The 18,924-nt window shown below is 34.7% G+C and overlaps 1 protein-coding gene across 1 annotated transcript in view; it reads right to left on the bottom strand.

Moving 5' to 3' along the window:
• Window positions 1-18,924, bottom strand: part of CCDC73 (coiled-coil domain containing 73) — a 60,200-nt gene that overhangs the window by 18,109 nt on the left and 23,167 nt on the right. The window contains exons 7-11 of the mRNA XM_068945260.1: window positions 16,168-16,303; window positions 13,371-13,450; window positions 7,537-7,665; window positions 7,119-7,178; window positions 3,811-3,915 (exon numbers count right to left, since the gene is read on the bottom strand). Of these exons, the coding sequence (XP_068801361.1) occupies window positions 3,811-3,915; window positions 7,119-7,178; window positions 7,537-7,665; window positions 13,371-13,450; window positions 16,168-16,303 (510 nt within the window). The remainder of the gene's footprint in view (window positions 1-3,810; window positions 3,916-7,118; window positions 7,179-7,536; window positions 7,666-13,370; window positions 13,451-16,167; window positions 16,304-18,924) is intronic.

Here is an 18,924-nt window from a genome sequence, read left to right as displayed (position 1 = left end):
TGATTCACTTAGCAACAATTTAAAAATGCCTGTATTAATGTATCTACATTATGCTTGTAAAATATATTTGTATTAATAACAATGAGAAAATTCAGGATACCTCCCATCTGAATACACATGGAAAAAAATTATTTAGAATCTGTCAGAGTAAATCTCTTATATTATTAACTAATTAAAAAGAAGATACAAGCAATATGCTGTCTGAATTACACTGATGTAGCACCAATTGTACAAACTAGGAGTTCAAGGCCTCCTTTCTTCGATACACTTGCTCACATACCAAAGATTCTTTAACTTGTGGCCCAAATGTAACCTCCTCTCAGGTGGAATACAGCAGTTATTTACAGCAGAGCTCTTAGGGCAACACAAGCAGCATATTAATGTACAAACCTAACACTGCAGAAAGAAGAGTTAGCTGTGTTACCCTAAGTTTTCCTTGAAGATCTCCACTCCTAATGCAAACCTTGGCTTTGCCCATTTAGCATAGGAGATCAGTCTGAAATGCCTATGGAATAATAGAACCCCTCAGCTAACAACCGTATCCTATTGGAACACCTTTGAAATAACAATAGTTTCAAAACAAACTATCCAAAGTATCTTCTTACAATCATAAAGAGAGGTAATTAGAAGCAGTATGGACATGAGGAAAATGAGATCAACCCTATATTTGAAAAGGTTAACTGTAAACATTTTTAAATCCTGAAGATCCTTTGTAGCGATATCAATAGACAAAATACTTTTCTTCTATAAGTATAGCATCACCATCTGCATCATCAGTTCAATATTTTGGGTGTTGCTCCATTGCTGAATCATGAAATGTGTGGAGATAAAAGGCATGTAGTGCAAAACAAAGCCACATCTGTTCTAAATATGTAAATAAATCAATCTAATATTTTTAATGTACTCAAAGGAAATACTCCAGTTCTGGAGACCAAGAAGAGGAAGACCCCTAATTTGGAGGGATACTGAGTCAAAGTATCCAACTGTTAGAAGACCAAGTAATCGTGAACGGCTGAGAGGTGACTGATTACAGTGACTGGTAGATGGAATGTCACTGGGTATACAGATTGTTCCAGAAATGAGAAGCAGAACTTGGGTATGCCAGAGTTAGCATGATCATTTTGGTTAAGTCCTCCCTGAGTTTGCACGTGGCTTGCATAATTGAAAATTATGTATATTTTAGTCCTGTGAGTCATGAACATACATGACCAAAAGACCTCTGTGCACTACCCCTCCCTGGAAGGGATTCTGAGAAACCTTTTTCTTTAGTTGCAAACAAATCTGATAGAAGCAATTCCCTCTCTAGTGGGAGAGATTTTAATAATATTTTATACTGAATAGTACAGTTGTATCTGTGTTAAGAAAGAGTTTGTAAGGTATATGTTCCTTCCATTTGACCAAGGAACACTCTTGGAAAAAACATTTCCAGGCATGTAAGTCCTTCAGGTTTCCTACTGGAGAATGACAAGGTTTAGGCACACAGGTGTTTGCTTTCAAAATGCATAATAAGGGTTGTGGGTTTTTTTGGGGGAACCTTTCAGGTTGACAAAAAAGTTGTTGCGATAACTTGTGATAATGTGTTAACTGTTATGATCAATTTCTCTTTTGGACAAAAAGGCTTTTGTCAAGATAAGGCCAGTATTCTCCTTAAGAAGTTTATTATTTAGATAGGAATAAATACCAACCTCCTATTTACTCTAAGATATAAAAGAAGAAAATGTTGGAGTAGCTGAAGAATAGAATCATTCATATGTTAAAGCCAGTTGTGTAGAGAGGGGAATACCTCAATTCCTTGCATTCTCAAATACTGTCATCCATTAAAGGTATACGACTTGCTTTTCTGAACTCTTAAGGACATTTATATCCTAATGCTAGGTATTCCTAGAGAGAATGAGAAAGGCCAGTTTGATCATGCTTGAATGTTAGCCTTGCCAATTTAAGTGTCCAGTTACCTCAAACCTATAAATAAGTGCTTTTTTTTGTGCATACAAGAAGAGAAATAAAAACATTTCCAGACTGTACAGTCACTTTTTCCATTTTTCTGTTATTCAGAAGAAACAATTTAGTGATGAGCAAGATCCACAAATACAACAGGGAAGTAGGATGGAGCGTAGGAATTGTAATTGGCCTCCAGACCCCATTCATAATGTTGAGGTTCTAGAATCAATAAAAATGAAAGCAATAGCTCTGAAGTTGGCAGAAAAGTGGGATGATCCCTCAAAATACGTATTCAGCCCTCTACTTATAAGTTATTCTTTTTTTTTTTTTCCTCTAAGCTGTGAATATTATCTTCAACTTATTTTTCTTGAGCTTCAGGAAATTTGATTTTATTTACAAATTACTTTTAATCAGCTTAGAAAAGAAAATGAACTTTACCTTCTCACTCTAACAAAAAGTAGTATTGATATTATATGAATAGCAACTAATTCAGCTACCTCACTATTTCTGCTGATTACTCAGAATATAAATAAAAAAGGCACAGAAGAGCATGCTATATTAATAGTCTCTTGCCTGTAGGATTGCTTAAATTGATCTTGGCCAAAAGTTTCAAGCATGCCAAGAAAAAACCACTAACCTTTTCCCATTAAGTTGTGTTTTGTCATGTTTAAATGTTTTTAATAGAGCCAATATATGAAAAAGGAACTGGAAAGCTCTGGAGATTCATAACAGACTAGTAGGACTGTTTTCCATGCTGAGAAGCATCTCTTCTTGGTTTTAGTGCTCATTCAAAGAATTTTAATAGCCATGAAAAACCAACACACTAAAGTAACACAAATGCAGGAACCCAGACATCTGAAATCAGTGACTTATCTTTTTCCCATCACTACAGCTTTATCCAGGACTACAAAGTAGGTACTTTAGTCTCCAGTGAATTTCTAGCTAGTTTCTGATGGAGAGCATAGCTCTTCTTTAACCTTACTTGTTCAGTCAAAATACAAAAGGTATTCATACTGCAGCAGAAGCTAAAATGCTTACATCTAGCAAAGTAAAAGTAAAGGCTTAGGTGAAGTGAATCTAGTTGCAATATAGCATAGAATCATTTACTTAGAAACAAAAGCATACATGCACACAAAAAGTTAACTCTGAAACTGAGATCATAGTTCAAAACCTTGACCTTAGAGGCTAAGCAAGGAATGGAATAGTTGTACAGTTATATGGATAAATAATATACAGTAATTATTAAGCGCCCCATCAACTGTTGAACCTGAACTCTACATAGGACACCTGACTGGAACAGATATGACCTTAATCTTTCATGTACTGTGGGCCAATTTGATTGCTAGTATAATTTAGACTTGATCTGTTTTGAGCCCTTTCAATACTCTCAAAGAGCAACTGGGGAATGTTGCCACTCCATATTCTCCAACACGAATACCTACCATCCCTAACGCACAGCCAGAAAGGGCTAAGGATATGCTCTTTTTTTGGCCGCTCTGCTCTAATAAAATTAAGAACAAGCTCTGGCTCTGACGATCTGGTATTTTTAAGTATTTTCCAGTAACAAGTATAACTTACATGAAAATTAATTATCAGGAAAAAAAAAAAAGCCACAAAGTCATTTATTCAGAACTAAATACTTGAAAGCAACCAAAGCATGTTCTGGTTTTACCCTCCAGAAATGGCTGATAAGAATGGCAACCATGATTTACTTTTGCAGGAGAACTAGAAAAGGGAAACCATAGAGTGCATTTCAAGGTTCATGCTGACAGTTAGGGAGCTAAGGGAGCAATGGAAGTGAGGTCAAAAGTTCTGAATAGCGTACAGATGTCTTTAACAGCCCTACACTTAAAAATACAAAGCAGATCTGACCTGATATTCTTCTTTCAGTGCATTTAATTCACCTTCCACTCTAATATTCGTTTGGGTTATTCGCTGAAGCAACTCCTGCACACATTGTAGAGAGCTGAGAATTTCCTTATTAATAAAAACAAATCAAAATATATTGAATAAATTTTGTTTCTGAAGTTTAAACATTAGATAATTTCTATCTTTTAGATTAACACATTTATTTTTTCTTCTGTGAAAGGTTTATAAAATAATGTATGTACAAACGTATTCCCTGCTACAACCAACATCAACATCAGGGAAGGACTTGGAGGAAGAAATCAGGGCTATTCCAAGCTTTTCTGGCCTTTTTCCTGGGAGAAGATTACGCGCTCTATTCTGCCTCAATTAATTTTCTTATAATTAAAACGAGCAATGCATCGATACTTTATTCAGATGCATTATGTTTAAAATGTGTCAAATCCAACTCCACTGTGAGTTCAGTTAATCTGGCATAATTTTATGGTACCATATTACAGTTCTGGAAAATATAAAAAATTCCAGAGAAATTATATGAGATTTCACTAATGGATCACCCTTATGTAACCTTATTCTGTAGCTCTTTAATTAACTCTTAATAGAGTGGAACTAACACACATTATTATTGCATCATATTGTGCTATGATTCATGAACATCAGATTTTGCTGTCCCAATGTGAACTTCTTGTGGTACCTTCATCAATGATGTTACATTAATAAACCATTTATAACTAATACAACTAATCTCACACATTTTTTTTTTATTCTGGATAAATTTAGGGTCAAATTTTCAGCCTCTTAATCTTACTCCATGATGCCAGAAAGAGTCCTTTGATCACTATTACATGGGGTTCATTGTTTGGCCATTAACAAATAAAACATTCACTACTATGAGGAATTAATAAACCCAATCCCAGGTTAAACTCCAGGTAACGTGAAATGATACTACATGAACTTTGCACCGAGTTCTACTAACAAAAACTACAACCTTGACCTGTAACAATCTCATTCTCTTTTAGTCTTCAGACTTGAATTAGAAACCAAGAATGATGACAAGTAACATGGCTTTGTTCTGTTATGTCTGTGACACCAAAAAAGCGGACCACTGCAATTGTTTCTTCAGTATTTTCAAACTAGGTCTCCAGAGTGAAAGACTAGCGTGTTAATCCATCACATCAGCTTACTTTCAAACTGTCCAAATTGGTCCAATACAAAGCTCAAGTATCAAAATTTCATCTATCCTGCAGGAAAAGATCATCTTTTTAGAAAGACTCGCTGAAAGAAATGGATTGTGCCTGATAGAAAATCTTCCAGATAGATAGAACTGATGTGGCTAAACAACTATGGACTATACCATTATTTCTAGGAGAGTAAGATCGAAAGAGAGAACCATCCAAAAATGAGTTGATTAATGTGTTTTACAAGGTGGTATAGATTTAAAAACCTCAGGATGTTGCCATTAATAATGTTTGTTGTAGTTAGCTAACAACGTGCATGGAACGGAGACAATGAAAGCCATTTTATACTAAGCAATATCATATACCTTTCCAAAGACTCTAAGACAGAGGGGATGATCTAGCCAAGCCAATCTCTACTCCCTAAAGAGCAGACCAGCAGTTACTGAAGAAGGATCTGTACAGGAACATAACTGAGTTTGAGGCAGAAGATAGCTTTAAATGTGCTCAGTTACTTCAAAAGGTATTGAGAAATATGTTATTAAAGCAAGTTACCTTCATATAATTAACGACCTTTCAAATTTATCTATTCTTACTTCTATCGTATACATAGATACAGCTACCTAACTAAAATGAAATTATCATTTTTGGTATACTTTCACGCAGAGAGAAATAATGTTGGTCTATCACGTTTTTCATTGAAGTTTCAAGTTATTTTTAGTTCAGTTTTACAGCTAGAAAACTGAAGTACAGAGATGTGAAATGACTTGCCCAGTGTCATCTAGCAGGTGAGTAGCACAGTTAGGTCCTTTGTGTCCAGTACAGCATTCAATTAACTAGACAAGGTTGCTTCCCTACATACACTTCATTGTAAACAGGCTATCATTTAGATAATATATTCAGCCTCAGCTCAACAGCCACTGAAGCCAAAAACTTCAGTTAATCCAGATAGCAAATTTTTATGTCTCTGTGTAACACAAAAATCCAAACCTTCTAAGCCAAGCTCTTGGAGAAAACATGAAGTTAACCTCTATATTAGACCCCTCCCCAGATTTATACCAAAACAGACATGTATTAAAAAACAAACTAGCAATTTGTATAAAACTAAACAGATAAACATGGGCAATACCAGTCCTTCTCTCAGATAATACATATTATATAACACAAGAACTAGTCAACAAGCATCTCCACGGGAATGCTCTCAGCACATTCAGAGCTGTGGGAATAATGAGGATAGACTGACTATATACCTCTCATTTTTTTCTAATGTTTAATGGCAAGTATTTTCCAAAAGCAAACTCTAAACACAAACAAGACTTTTAAGGACTGGAACAGTGCTGCTGCGTAAGCCTTTAATGACTGTTCAGTGGGTACACACGCAAGCTGCTGCTCTTGTCCCTCCCTCAGAACAAGGATGATAACACCTCTCTGACATGTTTGATTTAATGGCCTGCAGAATAAAAATTCTTCAACTATTAAAAAGCAATAATAATTTTTATGCTTGATATTCTGCAAAGCAGCGTATTGCACTATAATTGCAGGGAACACCATTTCCTTGCTGCATGTTTGATACATGACTCCATATACCTGGTTTGAATAGCAGGATTTGCTTAGGAACATAAATGATTTGAGATAGAAGATGGAAGTCTTAAATTTGTTTAGGCATACGTTTAGCTTAATATTGTAGATGTATATGTTCTGTATGAATGGAACACCATTTCCTTGCCATATGATTGATATATGATTCCAAGTTTACTTAATTTAAATACCAGTAAACTGTTGGGTATCAAAACGCAGAACAGCAGGCGTATTTTGCAAATCTTATTGCTTAGTTGTATTGAACAGATATATGAACAATTATTTTCATGGGTATACCAAGTTTCTCTCATCTGAATTCAAAGATAAAAGTTAAGACGTGGAATAAAGTGTCAAAAATGTAGTTTGCGCCGCTAATTTACTTTTTAAGAACTGAGGAGTAAGATCCCATCTGAGTTATTATTACATTATTTCTGAAAAGTAAACAAGTGAATTTAATTAGTTTTAATGGCTTAGTATGATCATTTGAGAATCTTAAATGTAATATATAGAATATACATTCTTAAGTAATTTTAAATACCAAAAGTTCTATCAACTACTCACCAGCTTTTCTTCTTTAATGTGAGTGTTTTCTTCCTGAACTTTTTTACTAACTTCTGTCTCCTTAAAAAAATAAGGAACATGAAGTACTACAAAAGACATTTAAAATTAGCCTGTATTTTCTTTAGTAATATTGTATTAGAGTGCGATTGTGCATCGTCACCTACAGACCATTTAAAGAAATAGCATTTTTGAAAATATTTTCTCATCAATATTATTTTACTATAAAATTTTACTCATGTTCATAAAATATTAACTTTCCTAGAAAAGGTAGATAGTCTGGAAATAATTTTATTAGTATATGCAGTTAGAAAGCAAGCACTAATATGTACACATCACAGAGATCATTGCCATGATGTTTTCTAAATGAGCAATAAGAAAACATTAACCAAAAATTTAATTTCTTTAAATACCAAAATACCATTCTGATTTTTTGTTGCAGTTCTTGAAACTCTTTTTCCTTTGCTGCAAGATTGATGTTTTCTTCTCCCACCCTGTACTGAGATGTGACCTTGGACCTTATCAAGTCTGAAGTTACTTTCTTCAGTTCCTTAACACAGGAAACACGTATAAATAGTTCATCCAGTATAGGCATTGCAATTCAAAACAAAGACAAATCTTTTAAACTATCTTGAGTCATGCTCCACTTTTAAATAACGTACGGAAATACTAGAATAAATTAAACTGAGGAACCAAAATTTGTAAAAATTAGCTATACTTTAAACTGTCAAATGTGGTTGAAAGTTTATTTTAAACAGTAAAATGTTATTGTACTAATTTTAGTCTAATTGTTTGAAGTATTTCTGAATAAAATCACTACAAAGTCGTTTTTTACAAATAAGAATCCGTATTTTGATATTTTCTCTTCCTAGGAGGACATAAGAAGTGGAGATTAAGTTATACAATAATTGATATTGGTAAAAATTTCTACATTGAGATTATATAATAGAAAGAAAGTACCTAAAAGAGCTGTTGTGCATGTTCATGGGAATCAAGAGGAAAAAAGGAAGAACAGTGAATATCTGGCAAAAACAGGAACTGGCTATAAATTTGGAGGATCTTTGCTTTCCCTGAAACATTAATTACTTAATCTCAGGAGAATGCTAAATTAATTTTATATTAGAGGCTTGAACAACATGATTTTTCATTTAAAATATGCCTTTGATTTTATAGTCTTTATAATCTTTTAAATATCCTGCTTTTTTTGGTATCTCTTTTCTAACCAGTTTATTCCAAGATCCTAGCACAGCGAATAAACAGCACATGCTTTGATCTCATTAAATTACAACTTATAGTTCCTGGAGTCATAAATATTGTGCCCTTTTCTCCCCCACCCCTCCCATTCTGGTACAAGGTAGTCTGTTTAATATCGCTCTCTCCTTGAGCGCTCTGACGTTTACTCAGACAAATAGCAGAGGTTATGAATGCTGTTCACAGATAGCATCAAGAATTCTTCATGATGCCATAGTGGTGAACCAAGCATTCAGAATGGTAATAGTTTTATCTAACAACTAAGTTTGGTCTGTTTAACTTTTCTTCACAAAACTGGAATTCCATCTTATCACAGACCAATGGTTTAACTGCTCTGGACAAAATCATATAGCAGTACAAAAGAAAAGGGAAGATTATGCTTTAGCTGAAATTCACAAATATAAAGTTATATGGAAAAGAAAAAGATACTACTTGTAAATAAATCATTTTTGCTAAAAACATGAATTCTCAAATATTTTAAGCCATAAATAAATCTAAAATGATCAAGCAGGAACTATGTATAATCTCTTGAGTCAATTAGACAACTCTAATAAGAGAATAATGCTTTAGAACTGTGATATTCAGTTACCTAATTAGGCTTTTTCCATCTTTGCAATAAAAAACCCACATACTAGTTGTACTATTTTTACTATATGCCTCTATAATTAAAGAAATAAGGAGAGTTCCTACATTTAAGTGGAAGAAGGTGCAAGCAGTTTGACTTTGTAAAAGTGAAAAGGTGCACAGTGCCAATCTTTTACTGAGAACTAGATTTATGGTATGTAGAAGACAGTTAATAAGCTCTGTATGCTATATAGGCAGGTGCAAAAGCCTGCTATGGATCTGATATTACATGTTTTCCAAAATTCAGAGTTTAGTGCCATGCATAGAAAAATCTTACTACTTATTTTGTCACAGGGAAAAAAAGAAGCCAGACAATGCAAATCGTGCCCATGAGGTAGGAAAGATGACTGTGTTTTCTTCCTTACATATAGCAGGTGGACATGTATAATCCATCAGGTATCAATCCCAGATCTGGTAATCTACCAAACTTGTATGAAGAAAAACAAACAAACAACAAAAAGCAAACAAAAAGAAACAACATAGATCACCAAAAACAACAGGAAAGTTTTCTGTGATGAGTGAAAGCACAAGCTATCTAGCTGTAAAAATTATGTAACATAATTTTAGACGTACATACATACATACATATATTTTCTTGTCCTCGTAAATTAACAGATTTTCAGCTCCAGAGTTTCTGCTTCTCTTCTAGTAACTTTCTGTCATTAATAAAGATCACTGGTAACCTTATACATTAAATTCAATCTGGAAAATAATTTTATAATTTTGGGAGGAAACGCTATAAAAGATAGCTAAGGCTTTAGACCTATTCCTCTGATGTGTCCTGAAGTGTTGGCTGCCATCAACGGTTTAGAAATACTTTAAGCCAGCGTAAGTCAAAAGTGTCACAGAAAGAAACAGCCCTGCTCCTTAAACATACTTTTTCTTTTTCCAGTTGATCTAAGCTAAAATTCACTTCCTTTCTGGTCAAATTTAGTTTTGAGCAATACAAAATTCTCATTCTGCTCTCCCTCTGGGCCACACAAATGCATGGGCCAGCATGAAGTGGTGGTTCAAGGCTGGAAACAGGTGCCAAGGCAGGCAGATGTATCTGCTTCCCAAGACACTGCTGGTGCCTTACACATCCTTAAAGTGTACCCAAAATTACAAGCGGACCTTTTTTGCTCTCTTCCTAGAATGGTGCAACTCTCTGGTAAACTTTCAGGCCTCAGTCAGCGTAGTTGTTTTTCAAAGGTTTGTTTCCATTCTGCTGCTTTTCTTGGCCAGATTTCAAATCGAGCATTTCATAGTGCATGAAAAAATCCTACCACAGCTAATACGTAAATGCTCAAATCCTAAAATAAACGTCATTGGAAATGAAATTATTCTAGAAAGTCTGTTAAGCCATGCTATCATAACTAGACTAGTAAGCAGGCCATGTCAAGAACAAACCACATCCTCTTTATATAATATTTCTTTCCACAAATCCCAAAAGACTAATCCTGCAAAGAACAGACCCCCATTTAATCCAGGTTCTACTGTTGTGCGCACTAAACTCCCCCATCCCATACTTGCAACTTCATTAAGTTTGGAGATTAATTTACTTTTATCCATAAATGTTAAATTGCATTCACTAACTTCATATTCCCATTAAGAACAACGGTGTGAGATCACCCCAGTCTGAGTCAAAGTAATGGCTGTGATAAGAACTTGACAGCCAAACTAAGATTTCAGTACTAAGAATATTCATTCCTACTCCAACAGTGAGACTAACACATATAGAGAGAAAAGCAGTTTGTACCCATGAGTTGCTAAATCTGTTAGAGGTCAGTCTGGTCTCCAAGGCAGATAAAACGAGCTTTGTAAATTGCCCCAACTCATGCTGCAGATATAAGGACCTCTTTGAGGTTTGCAGCAAGTGAAAATAGTCTGATAATCCCACTTCCAAACTCTTCTAAATATCAAAATTGTTTGATTGCTTTGCATCTCTTGTAGGTTCCCTCAGCTCTACAACAGATACATTCCCCAACATGGGAAAAAAAAACTGACTCTTTTGAGATCACTTTTGCAACAGTTACGCTAAGTACAGGACAACCACAGGGGAACGAAATTAGCTCAGGGCACTTCACTAGGTCCAAGCAGTTCCTTTCTCTTTACTAACAAATTGACACAAAAGAAATGTCTGCTTGCTATGGCTGCAGACCAGGTCTTGAACTGTGAGGCTCTATTATGGATCTGCATCAGGAGTGCACTATCCCACTACACAACTTACCAGAAATGCTTTACAAACAAGTTTGTTGAACTAGGGAATATTGAAAAAATGGGCTGTCATTCCTACTGCATTGCTTAGCTTTAACTCTGTTTTCACAGAAATTCTACATTTTGAGGAAAAATGCATGTCATTCTATTACATAGAATTTTATTTACAACACAGTGTTTACAAATAAAGACCCCACTCTTTTTGCAGACTAAGGCATTACCACAGCAAAGTTCTGCAGTACTACATGAATGTTAATAGGCTAAGGAATTAAATCCCAGTTCAGTTTTCCATCCACATTCAGAATGAGACAGTCAAATACTACACGTCCAGTAAGAAATTCACACAGCCAGGATAAAGGCATTTCCTGGTGAACTGACGAAGTCAGATTAAGTTTCAGCTGGCCCCTTCTTTTGCTTATCTAACAGTACTTTAATATTGATTCGTAAGGTCATGGGTGATAAATTTTAAATACAGCTGAAAAAAATGGATCAAGCAATATATTTGATTACTGGGATACACAAATCACTATCAGTTTATCTTGCACATATTTACTACTCACAAATTTAATTATGAAAAGTTTTCTTATTTTTTCATACCTTGCTAATTATTTGCCCTCAGAGAATTCAAAGTAATTAGTTGTTCTTAGTTTCTTTAACCAAAACCAACATATCAAATTTACTGTGATGCTTAAACATTTCTAAAACTCCTGAATTTTTGTATTTAAAATGTATCAGAATAAAGATACGCTACATTTTAGATGACTGTTCCTCTTAGTCACATGCAAGTCACAATTCCTTTTAAAAATATTTTTATAATCTAAGTCTATCAAATGTGGGAAAGATAAAAGTTGTCCTCAGACCTTCAGGGTCATAATGACAGCATCATTCTAAACAACAATAGCTTTCCTACAGAGGAAAGTTATCACCACTGACAACCTGGAAATAAGTTTCTGATTTTTTTTCTGCTGCTCTCCCACCCACCAAATATTTCAGATAAATATATTAAATATATATGTTTTACTCATCATTTGAATTATGCATGCAATACATATTTCTAAATTCTATAAAACCTAATAATGATTCATAACATCATTTGACAATTTTCTCTGTATTCTGCTTTAGTGCTGTTGTGTTTCTCAGTCTGTTTTTATGATGGTAGATCTGCAGTCTTTGAGATCGGTCACTTCAGAATTTGATCTTTTTGACACAGAGTTTGCCATGTTATGTCCTAATATGCAACTAAACAAATCTAGATTGAATTTGTGATTAATCTTTTCTGTGATAAAAAATATCTTCATGTAATAAATATCAACATTAAGTAAAGCGCTTGAGAAAGAACAAAACAAGTGAACAGCGTTCTTAAACTGTCTGTATTTCAATATAAAATTCAATTTTAAATTAGGATTCTAGAGGCACTGTACTCCAAAAAAAACTTAACAATGAAAAGTTGTATACTCCTAAAAAGAACAGAAACCAATACTAAACGCAATGCTAAATTATAAAGTACTGCTGTATCTTTGAATTTCACTTTTCATAAAAACAAAGGCCATGGCAAGTGGACCCTACTACACCACCACTACGTATGTTCAAGAGGTAGTGCAGTTCAAAAACGTACCTGACAAATACCGCTAGATGAGGAGCAGAAGAGAGCTCAATGGCCAGACAACTTTATCGTTCATAGTAGCCCTATTGCCTACTCTCTCAGTTGCCCTGTCACAAAACTCTCCTGCTTCTAATGGAGATCCTGTTACACCTCTCATCTTAAAATCAAGCTATCCACTTGCTTCTATGGCATAGGTAACAGTCTTCCGCATCTTCATGTTCTATCTCTTTTGATTACATTGAAAAAAAATCACTGCCGCTTTTCTGTATTAGATGGGAGAGACAATGACAACGCAGCACAGGGAGAAGATAGGCTGCCAATAATTAACAAGAAAAAAATAGGAAGGTGTAGAGGTAAATAAGAATTCCTAGGTTACAGAAACTTTTCATAGCTACCCAGTGTTTGATGGGCATTCATCTGAAATATGTGCACGTAAAAAGGGAGCAAAGACTAATTTAGTTATTTATTATATTAGGAAGAACAGTTCTGCTGCGTGCATACTACTTCTATTAATACTACAGTAGCTTGTACAAGTCCCAGAGAAGCCCATCTACATGTGTAGAAATGTATACTATACTTACTTCCTTCAGATTAATTATTTCAGTCTCTTGTCTTTTATTCACTGATGTTAGTTTCCTATTGAGTTGTATTGCTTCCTGTACTTTAAATAAAAGTAAAAAAAGTCAACATATACTTTCACATTTGAATGTACATTTATAACTGCAATGTATCAATATAATTCATAATATAATTTAACATCTTCGTGGAAAGGTAGCTAAGATTGAAAATATGACTTAACTACTCTTTCTGTGTACTGTGATACTATATGTGAGTACTACATCAGTAGTAGTAATAGATGGTCCATACCATCTTGTAACTTGTAATTTTCTATGTTTTTAATTATTTTCAAAGGAATATAGAACACAAGAGACAATACAATAATGAACTACAGAACATTCAAATAATTGAGTTAACAGATGTACAGGATTATGCTCATATAGGACATGAAAGACAGCAAAGAGCAGAGGATAACAAAGAGGAGAAAGAGCTAAGAATAAACTTGTCCCTTCCAAAGTGAAAGGGAATCTTCTCGTCAGCTTTATATAGGTCAAGAGTTCTCTCTGAAATTGTGTAAAGTTTTACAGCAAAAACCTGAAGACACCCCTTAGTCCCTATACTTTTCCAGTCACCTCTATGCAGTCTCAGTATTTTGATCCTCTTAATTCTCTTTTCAGCCTTTTCTAATTTCTGCTTCCTCTTTATGCACTCCTAACCTTTTTATTTTCTCAAAAAGCTCCTGGCACAACACTGAACACAAGAACTCCAGACCCTCCCACCCTTTCTCTTCCCCCCTTCATAAAGTTCCCCAAAATCTCTTTCCTATTCTGTTAGTTAAAGAAGATAAACTACAAGGGAAGTGGTAGGAAACAGCCTTAGAGCACAATAAACAAGCTTGGAGTTTTACATGAGATTATGTACTTAACAAATGAAATACTTATCAAGACTGTAATAAGTACCTTCTAACACAACTTGGGAAAGGATCAGGCATTAAACCGGTACAAGTCTCTCCTATCTTTCAACTTCAATAAATATCATGAATTCACACTCACTAGCTTTAAAATACTAATAGTGGGACCCCACTCATACAATAAGTTTTGAATCTTTCTATAAATCGTGGCATTTTCCCTATGCAACACTATAATTTGTCAATTTTCACTTTCTTTTTTCCCTACATACTGTTTTAATAAAACAGATGAGGAACAGTTCATGAATTTAAACAATTTGTGCAAAAAAATGGCTCCTACCCTTCCTGCACGACTTCTCTGCCGACTGCAGTTTCTTGTTTAGCATTTAAAAAGGATCTATATGCCTAGTATAATTCTTATGTACTGCCATGCAAATTGAATTCCTACTGCAGTAAAACATACACTAGAGCTGAACTGGTAAACAGATTGGATTCTTGTTGAACAGAAGCAGTTCATAACTTAATCTTTTACAGATGTTCATTTTGCATTTATTACTGAAAAATATAAGTAGAAACATTCTAAAAGGTGGTTCAAATAGTATAAATACTGAGAGCAAACATTATTTTTTCCATGAAATTCCGAAGACAATTTTCTGTATCAAACATACATCGGGCAGGGCTTTTCCATAATAAGCAAAAAGAAAGCACAGTAATGTTTTCTCTTCATTTTTTTCTAATATTTAACATATTTTCAAGACATTTGAATATGACAAGTAATTTGAGGCGCTGAAATACCACAAATGTCCATATAACATTTTACCAATTTACTGAAATGAGAAAAGCTAGCTGGTTTCAGGCAGAAAAAACTTCTAAGCTTCAGTATTTGAAAATATTTTTTTGTGCTACGCAGCTTCTTCTCCCTTTCCTTAAAAATAGTATTGTCTGTATGGACATAATCTATAGGCACACAGAACAATACACTCACAAAAGTCCATGTTGCACACATGGTGCAAACACTGGTATGTTTGCATACAAATTTATTAGTTATGTAAAATAAGGATTTCTTTCTCAAATTACTGGCTGCAAAACTACATTTTAAATGAGATTTTCATTATACAAGATAGCAATATTTTTACTTTACAGATGAAGACACAAACTTATATATGTATATAATTATAAAAAAGCTAAGATGAAGGTATGTGGAATAATATTTCTGTATGTCAGTAAATTTCCAAGTAATATTATGTTTAACACATGAACGGGGATAAGGCATAGATTTATAATGCCTGAATATCTAATTTAGTCTGAAATTAGATAACGGTAACTGAACAATATATTTATATTGAACTTATATATTTACTGAGCTGGTTTTAAGATGTTATATTTCTGTACAACAAATGAAATATTATTTCATTAATGATTTCTGTCCTTTTTTCTTAGCATCAAAGCTACTTTAAATAGCATCCATTTTTCATTATATTTGCTAATTCCTTTCTTTCATCCCCTCATTTGAGCTGTTACAACTTTTTATGGGGATGTATGATGAATGGCAACAGGAAACTGATTCAAAGTAAGCGGAATACTTTTTTTTTTTGAGGAGATGAGGGTCTGCTTCTGGACTGAATACAAATTAGTTCCTCAGTATAACTCACCATATGGCCACATAAATGGCTGTACTAGCGTAACGGCAATGAGCAGAAGAGGAATGCGGAAGACACTGCTGCTGAACATGGCACTGCCACAGAAAGAAATTCAGCAGAAACTAACTACTCAGATATAGAAATTGTTAGTTGATACGTTTCACAGGTGGCACATGGCAGCTACTATTCTCTGAACTCTGTCAAGTGTCTTCAACTCAGTGTTATCAAAATATAGCAAACACAAACACTAGAGGACATTGAAGACATACATACCACTGTGCTCTAATTTTCCATGCACCCCTTTTACAATTCCAAACTGATATGCAATAGTAGCATAACACTTCTCAACTTCATTTAGTTTCTTATGATGCTCCTCTTTTGTTGTTAAGTGCATCTGTAATTTCTGATCCTGTTTGAAACAGAAATAAAGCACCTGCTTATTGATACAAACTAGCATGTATAACTGAGCTCTCCAAATGCTTATTATCATAACAGCATAAAAATGCAAAATCATTCCCAGAAAACCTCTATTTCATATCTCAGATGGCACCTCATTCCAAAAAACGTTCACGTATTGGTTAGGTAACCAAACAAGTTCTTTCACATATTCTCATATGCTGTCCCTTAGGCTTGCCAGAGCTTTCCTGTACATGTATTTACAACTACATTAACTTTCTTCAGTCCTCACTTCAACTTCTTCCTTTGCTGTGTGGCCTACATGGAACATATTTAGTCTGCCACTGTATCGTGAATATAGCCTCGCATACTAACACTGCCTCAGTGTCTATCTGCGACAAATATTTGTCTTCTTGCACTACCATTCAGTGCAGCATTGCATAATCTCATTCCTTTGATGTAGGATGTCCATGCAGCTTAACACAGACCCCACCCCCCACCAGCTATCCAGACTGGAGCGGTACCTGCCCATGTCCGTGGCTGCAGATTCAATAATAGTGGCTTCAGCAGCAATATGTTTGCACCTGATTGCCCTGGCTGCTCATTTGACCATACTGTAGTACTGAAACACACTAACCATGCTCTCAGTTGCAGCCATACAACAAAGTATGGGGCCCCTTTAAAAATCCTGGACAGTTTAAAATCACAGCCCACACAATCAGTTGTCCCAACACCTTCAGAGAGGATTACAGGGCAGAAATGAGTAAGCAGCTGGAGACAGGATAAGGTAAGAGCACCTTAAACTTTTGCAACAGTGCCAGTGCATGCATCATGAAAATTTACTCCCTCCTGTTAAATAAAAAAAAAGTAATGTGAAGAGCATCCAATCTGTTTTTGTAAACCCACTGGGACAAGTACTGTCTTCCTATTATGGTCTTAAACGCTTTCCCGAATAATACAGTTTCCACAAGGAAAGCTTTCTAGGCTATATGGCAACACAGATATAAACTCAAACAAAAACACTGTTTTCAATTCAATATTGCTCAAAACATAGGGCCATGGAGATGATTAAGGGATTGGAGCATCTGTCATATGAGGAGAGGCTGAGAGAGGTGGGATTGTTTAGCCTGCAGAAGAGAAGGCTCAGAGGAATCTTATCAAAGTGTATAAATACCAGATGGGGGAACTAAAGAAGATGGGGCCAGACTCTTCTCAGTGATATCCAGCATTTAAACCTAAGGTTTTGTTTGTTTGTTTTAACCTGTGAGAGTGGTCAGACACTGCCATAGACTGTGAGAGTGTCTCCATCCTTGGAGATGGGCAAAACCCAACTGGACACGGCTCTCAGCCAGCTGCTGTAACTGACCCTGCTTTAAGTGGGGGGTTGGACTGGACCATCGCCAGAGGTCCCTGCCAACCTCAACTATTTTGTGATTTTTAAAAATGACATAGAGTAAGGATAGATAGGAGAGAATCTATATATTTGAGACACCTAAAAAAAATAACTTCAACATACTTGCTAAAAACAGAAGCACTTCAACTACTTCTAAAGAGCAACTGTGACTTTGAGTTAATTAGTGAAACTAATGCAGATTAATAGCACATGCTTCACAGAAAATACAAGTAATCTTTTAACGAACAACTATGATTTCCAAAGCAGTATCAATAAGCAGTTCTAATAACGTGAAATGTGATGAATTCAGTTCTCTTTTAAGATTATGTATTTCTAGTTTTGTAATTACCTTTGTAAGCATCTAACACTTTGTTTTACTTCTATTAACTTCCTGGCCCAAGTAATATTTTGTTGCAATGAGTACCACAGGGTAATTAAATAAAATTTATTTATATTTCATTAATTTTACCAATATCTCTCTATTGTTTTGTGATGGGGTGATTAAATATATATATATATATTCACATGAAACTATATTCCGTGATATATACCACTGATTTTTTAAAAAATTGTTATCCTTTCTTTCCTATACACCAAGTTCCTTTTGTGTTCCTCTTTATATTGAATTTTTTGTGACAGCTTTGTATGTACTATTTGGACAACTTTTAAACTGATTTCCTTTAAAGAGAGTGGTTAAATTAATTCCTCAGAAAAGATACCCATTTATTTAGACATCTAATCTATTTCTAATCTTCAGTAGAGTAACAGAACAATTAAAATGAATTGGGCCAAACTGATTTCTGTGTGCAAATTCAACAGTTACACAAGGATGAATCTGGCCCAGTTTAGCTTCTCTAAGGCTCCCTTCTCATACAGTAACAAATGCAATACATGTCCAAGCACAGAGGATAATAAAAGCTCACAGTAATCAAAAGAAATGACCAACATAAGACTAGCAAAACAGGATATACAATACAAATTTCTCATGTTTTATAAGGTATGAAATTAAACACATTACAGCAAATGGAAAGTCATAATGGAAGCACTAGTAAAGAAACACCACTACTTACAGAATCACTGCTAGGAATGTAGGCAATGAATTTTCATATACTTTCTCTTTTTCCTAATCGTATGTAAACTGTTGAAGAACTGTGCTTAACTATTGCTAGGACGTGCTTTTTATAGCAAAAAATGGAAAATTTGCAATATTTCACTTTGTCCTGACAGTCATTCAGGTGCAT

The sequence above is a fragment of the Struthio camelus genome, chromosome 5 (genome assembly GCF_040807025.1).
Source record: "Struthio camelus isolate bStrCam1 chromosome 5, bStrCam1.hap1, whole genome shotgun sequence".
In the NCBI taxonomy this organism is placed as follows: Eukaryota; Metazoa; Chordata; class Aves; order Struthioniformes; family Struthionidae; genus Struthio; species Struthio camelus.
This window is presented reverse-complemented; position numbering and strand designations above follow the sequence as displayed.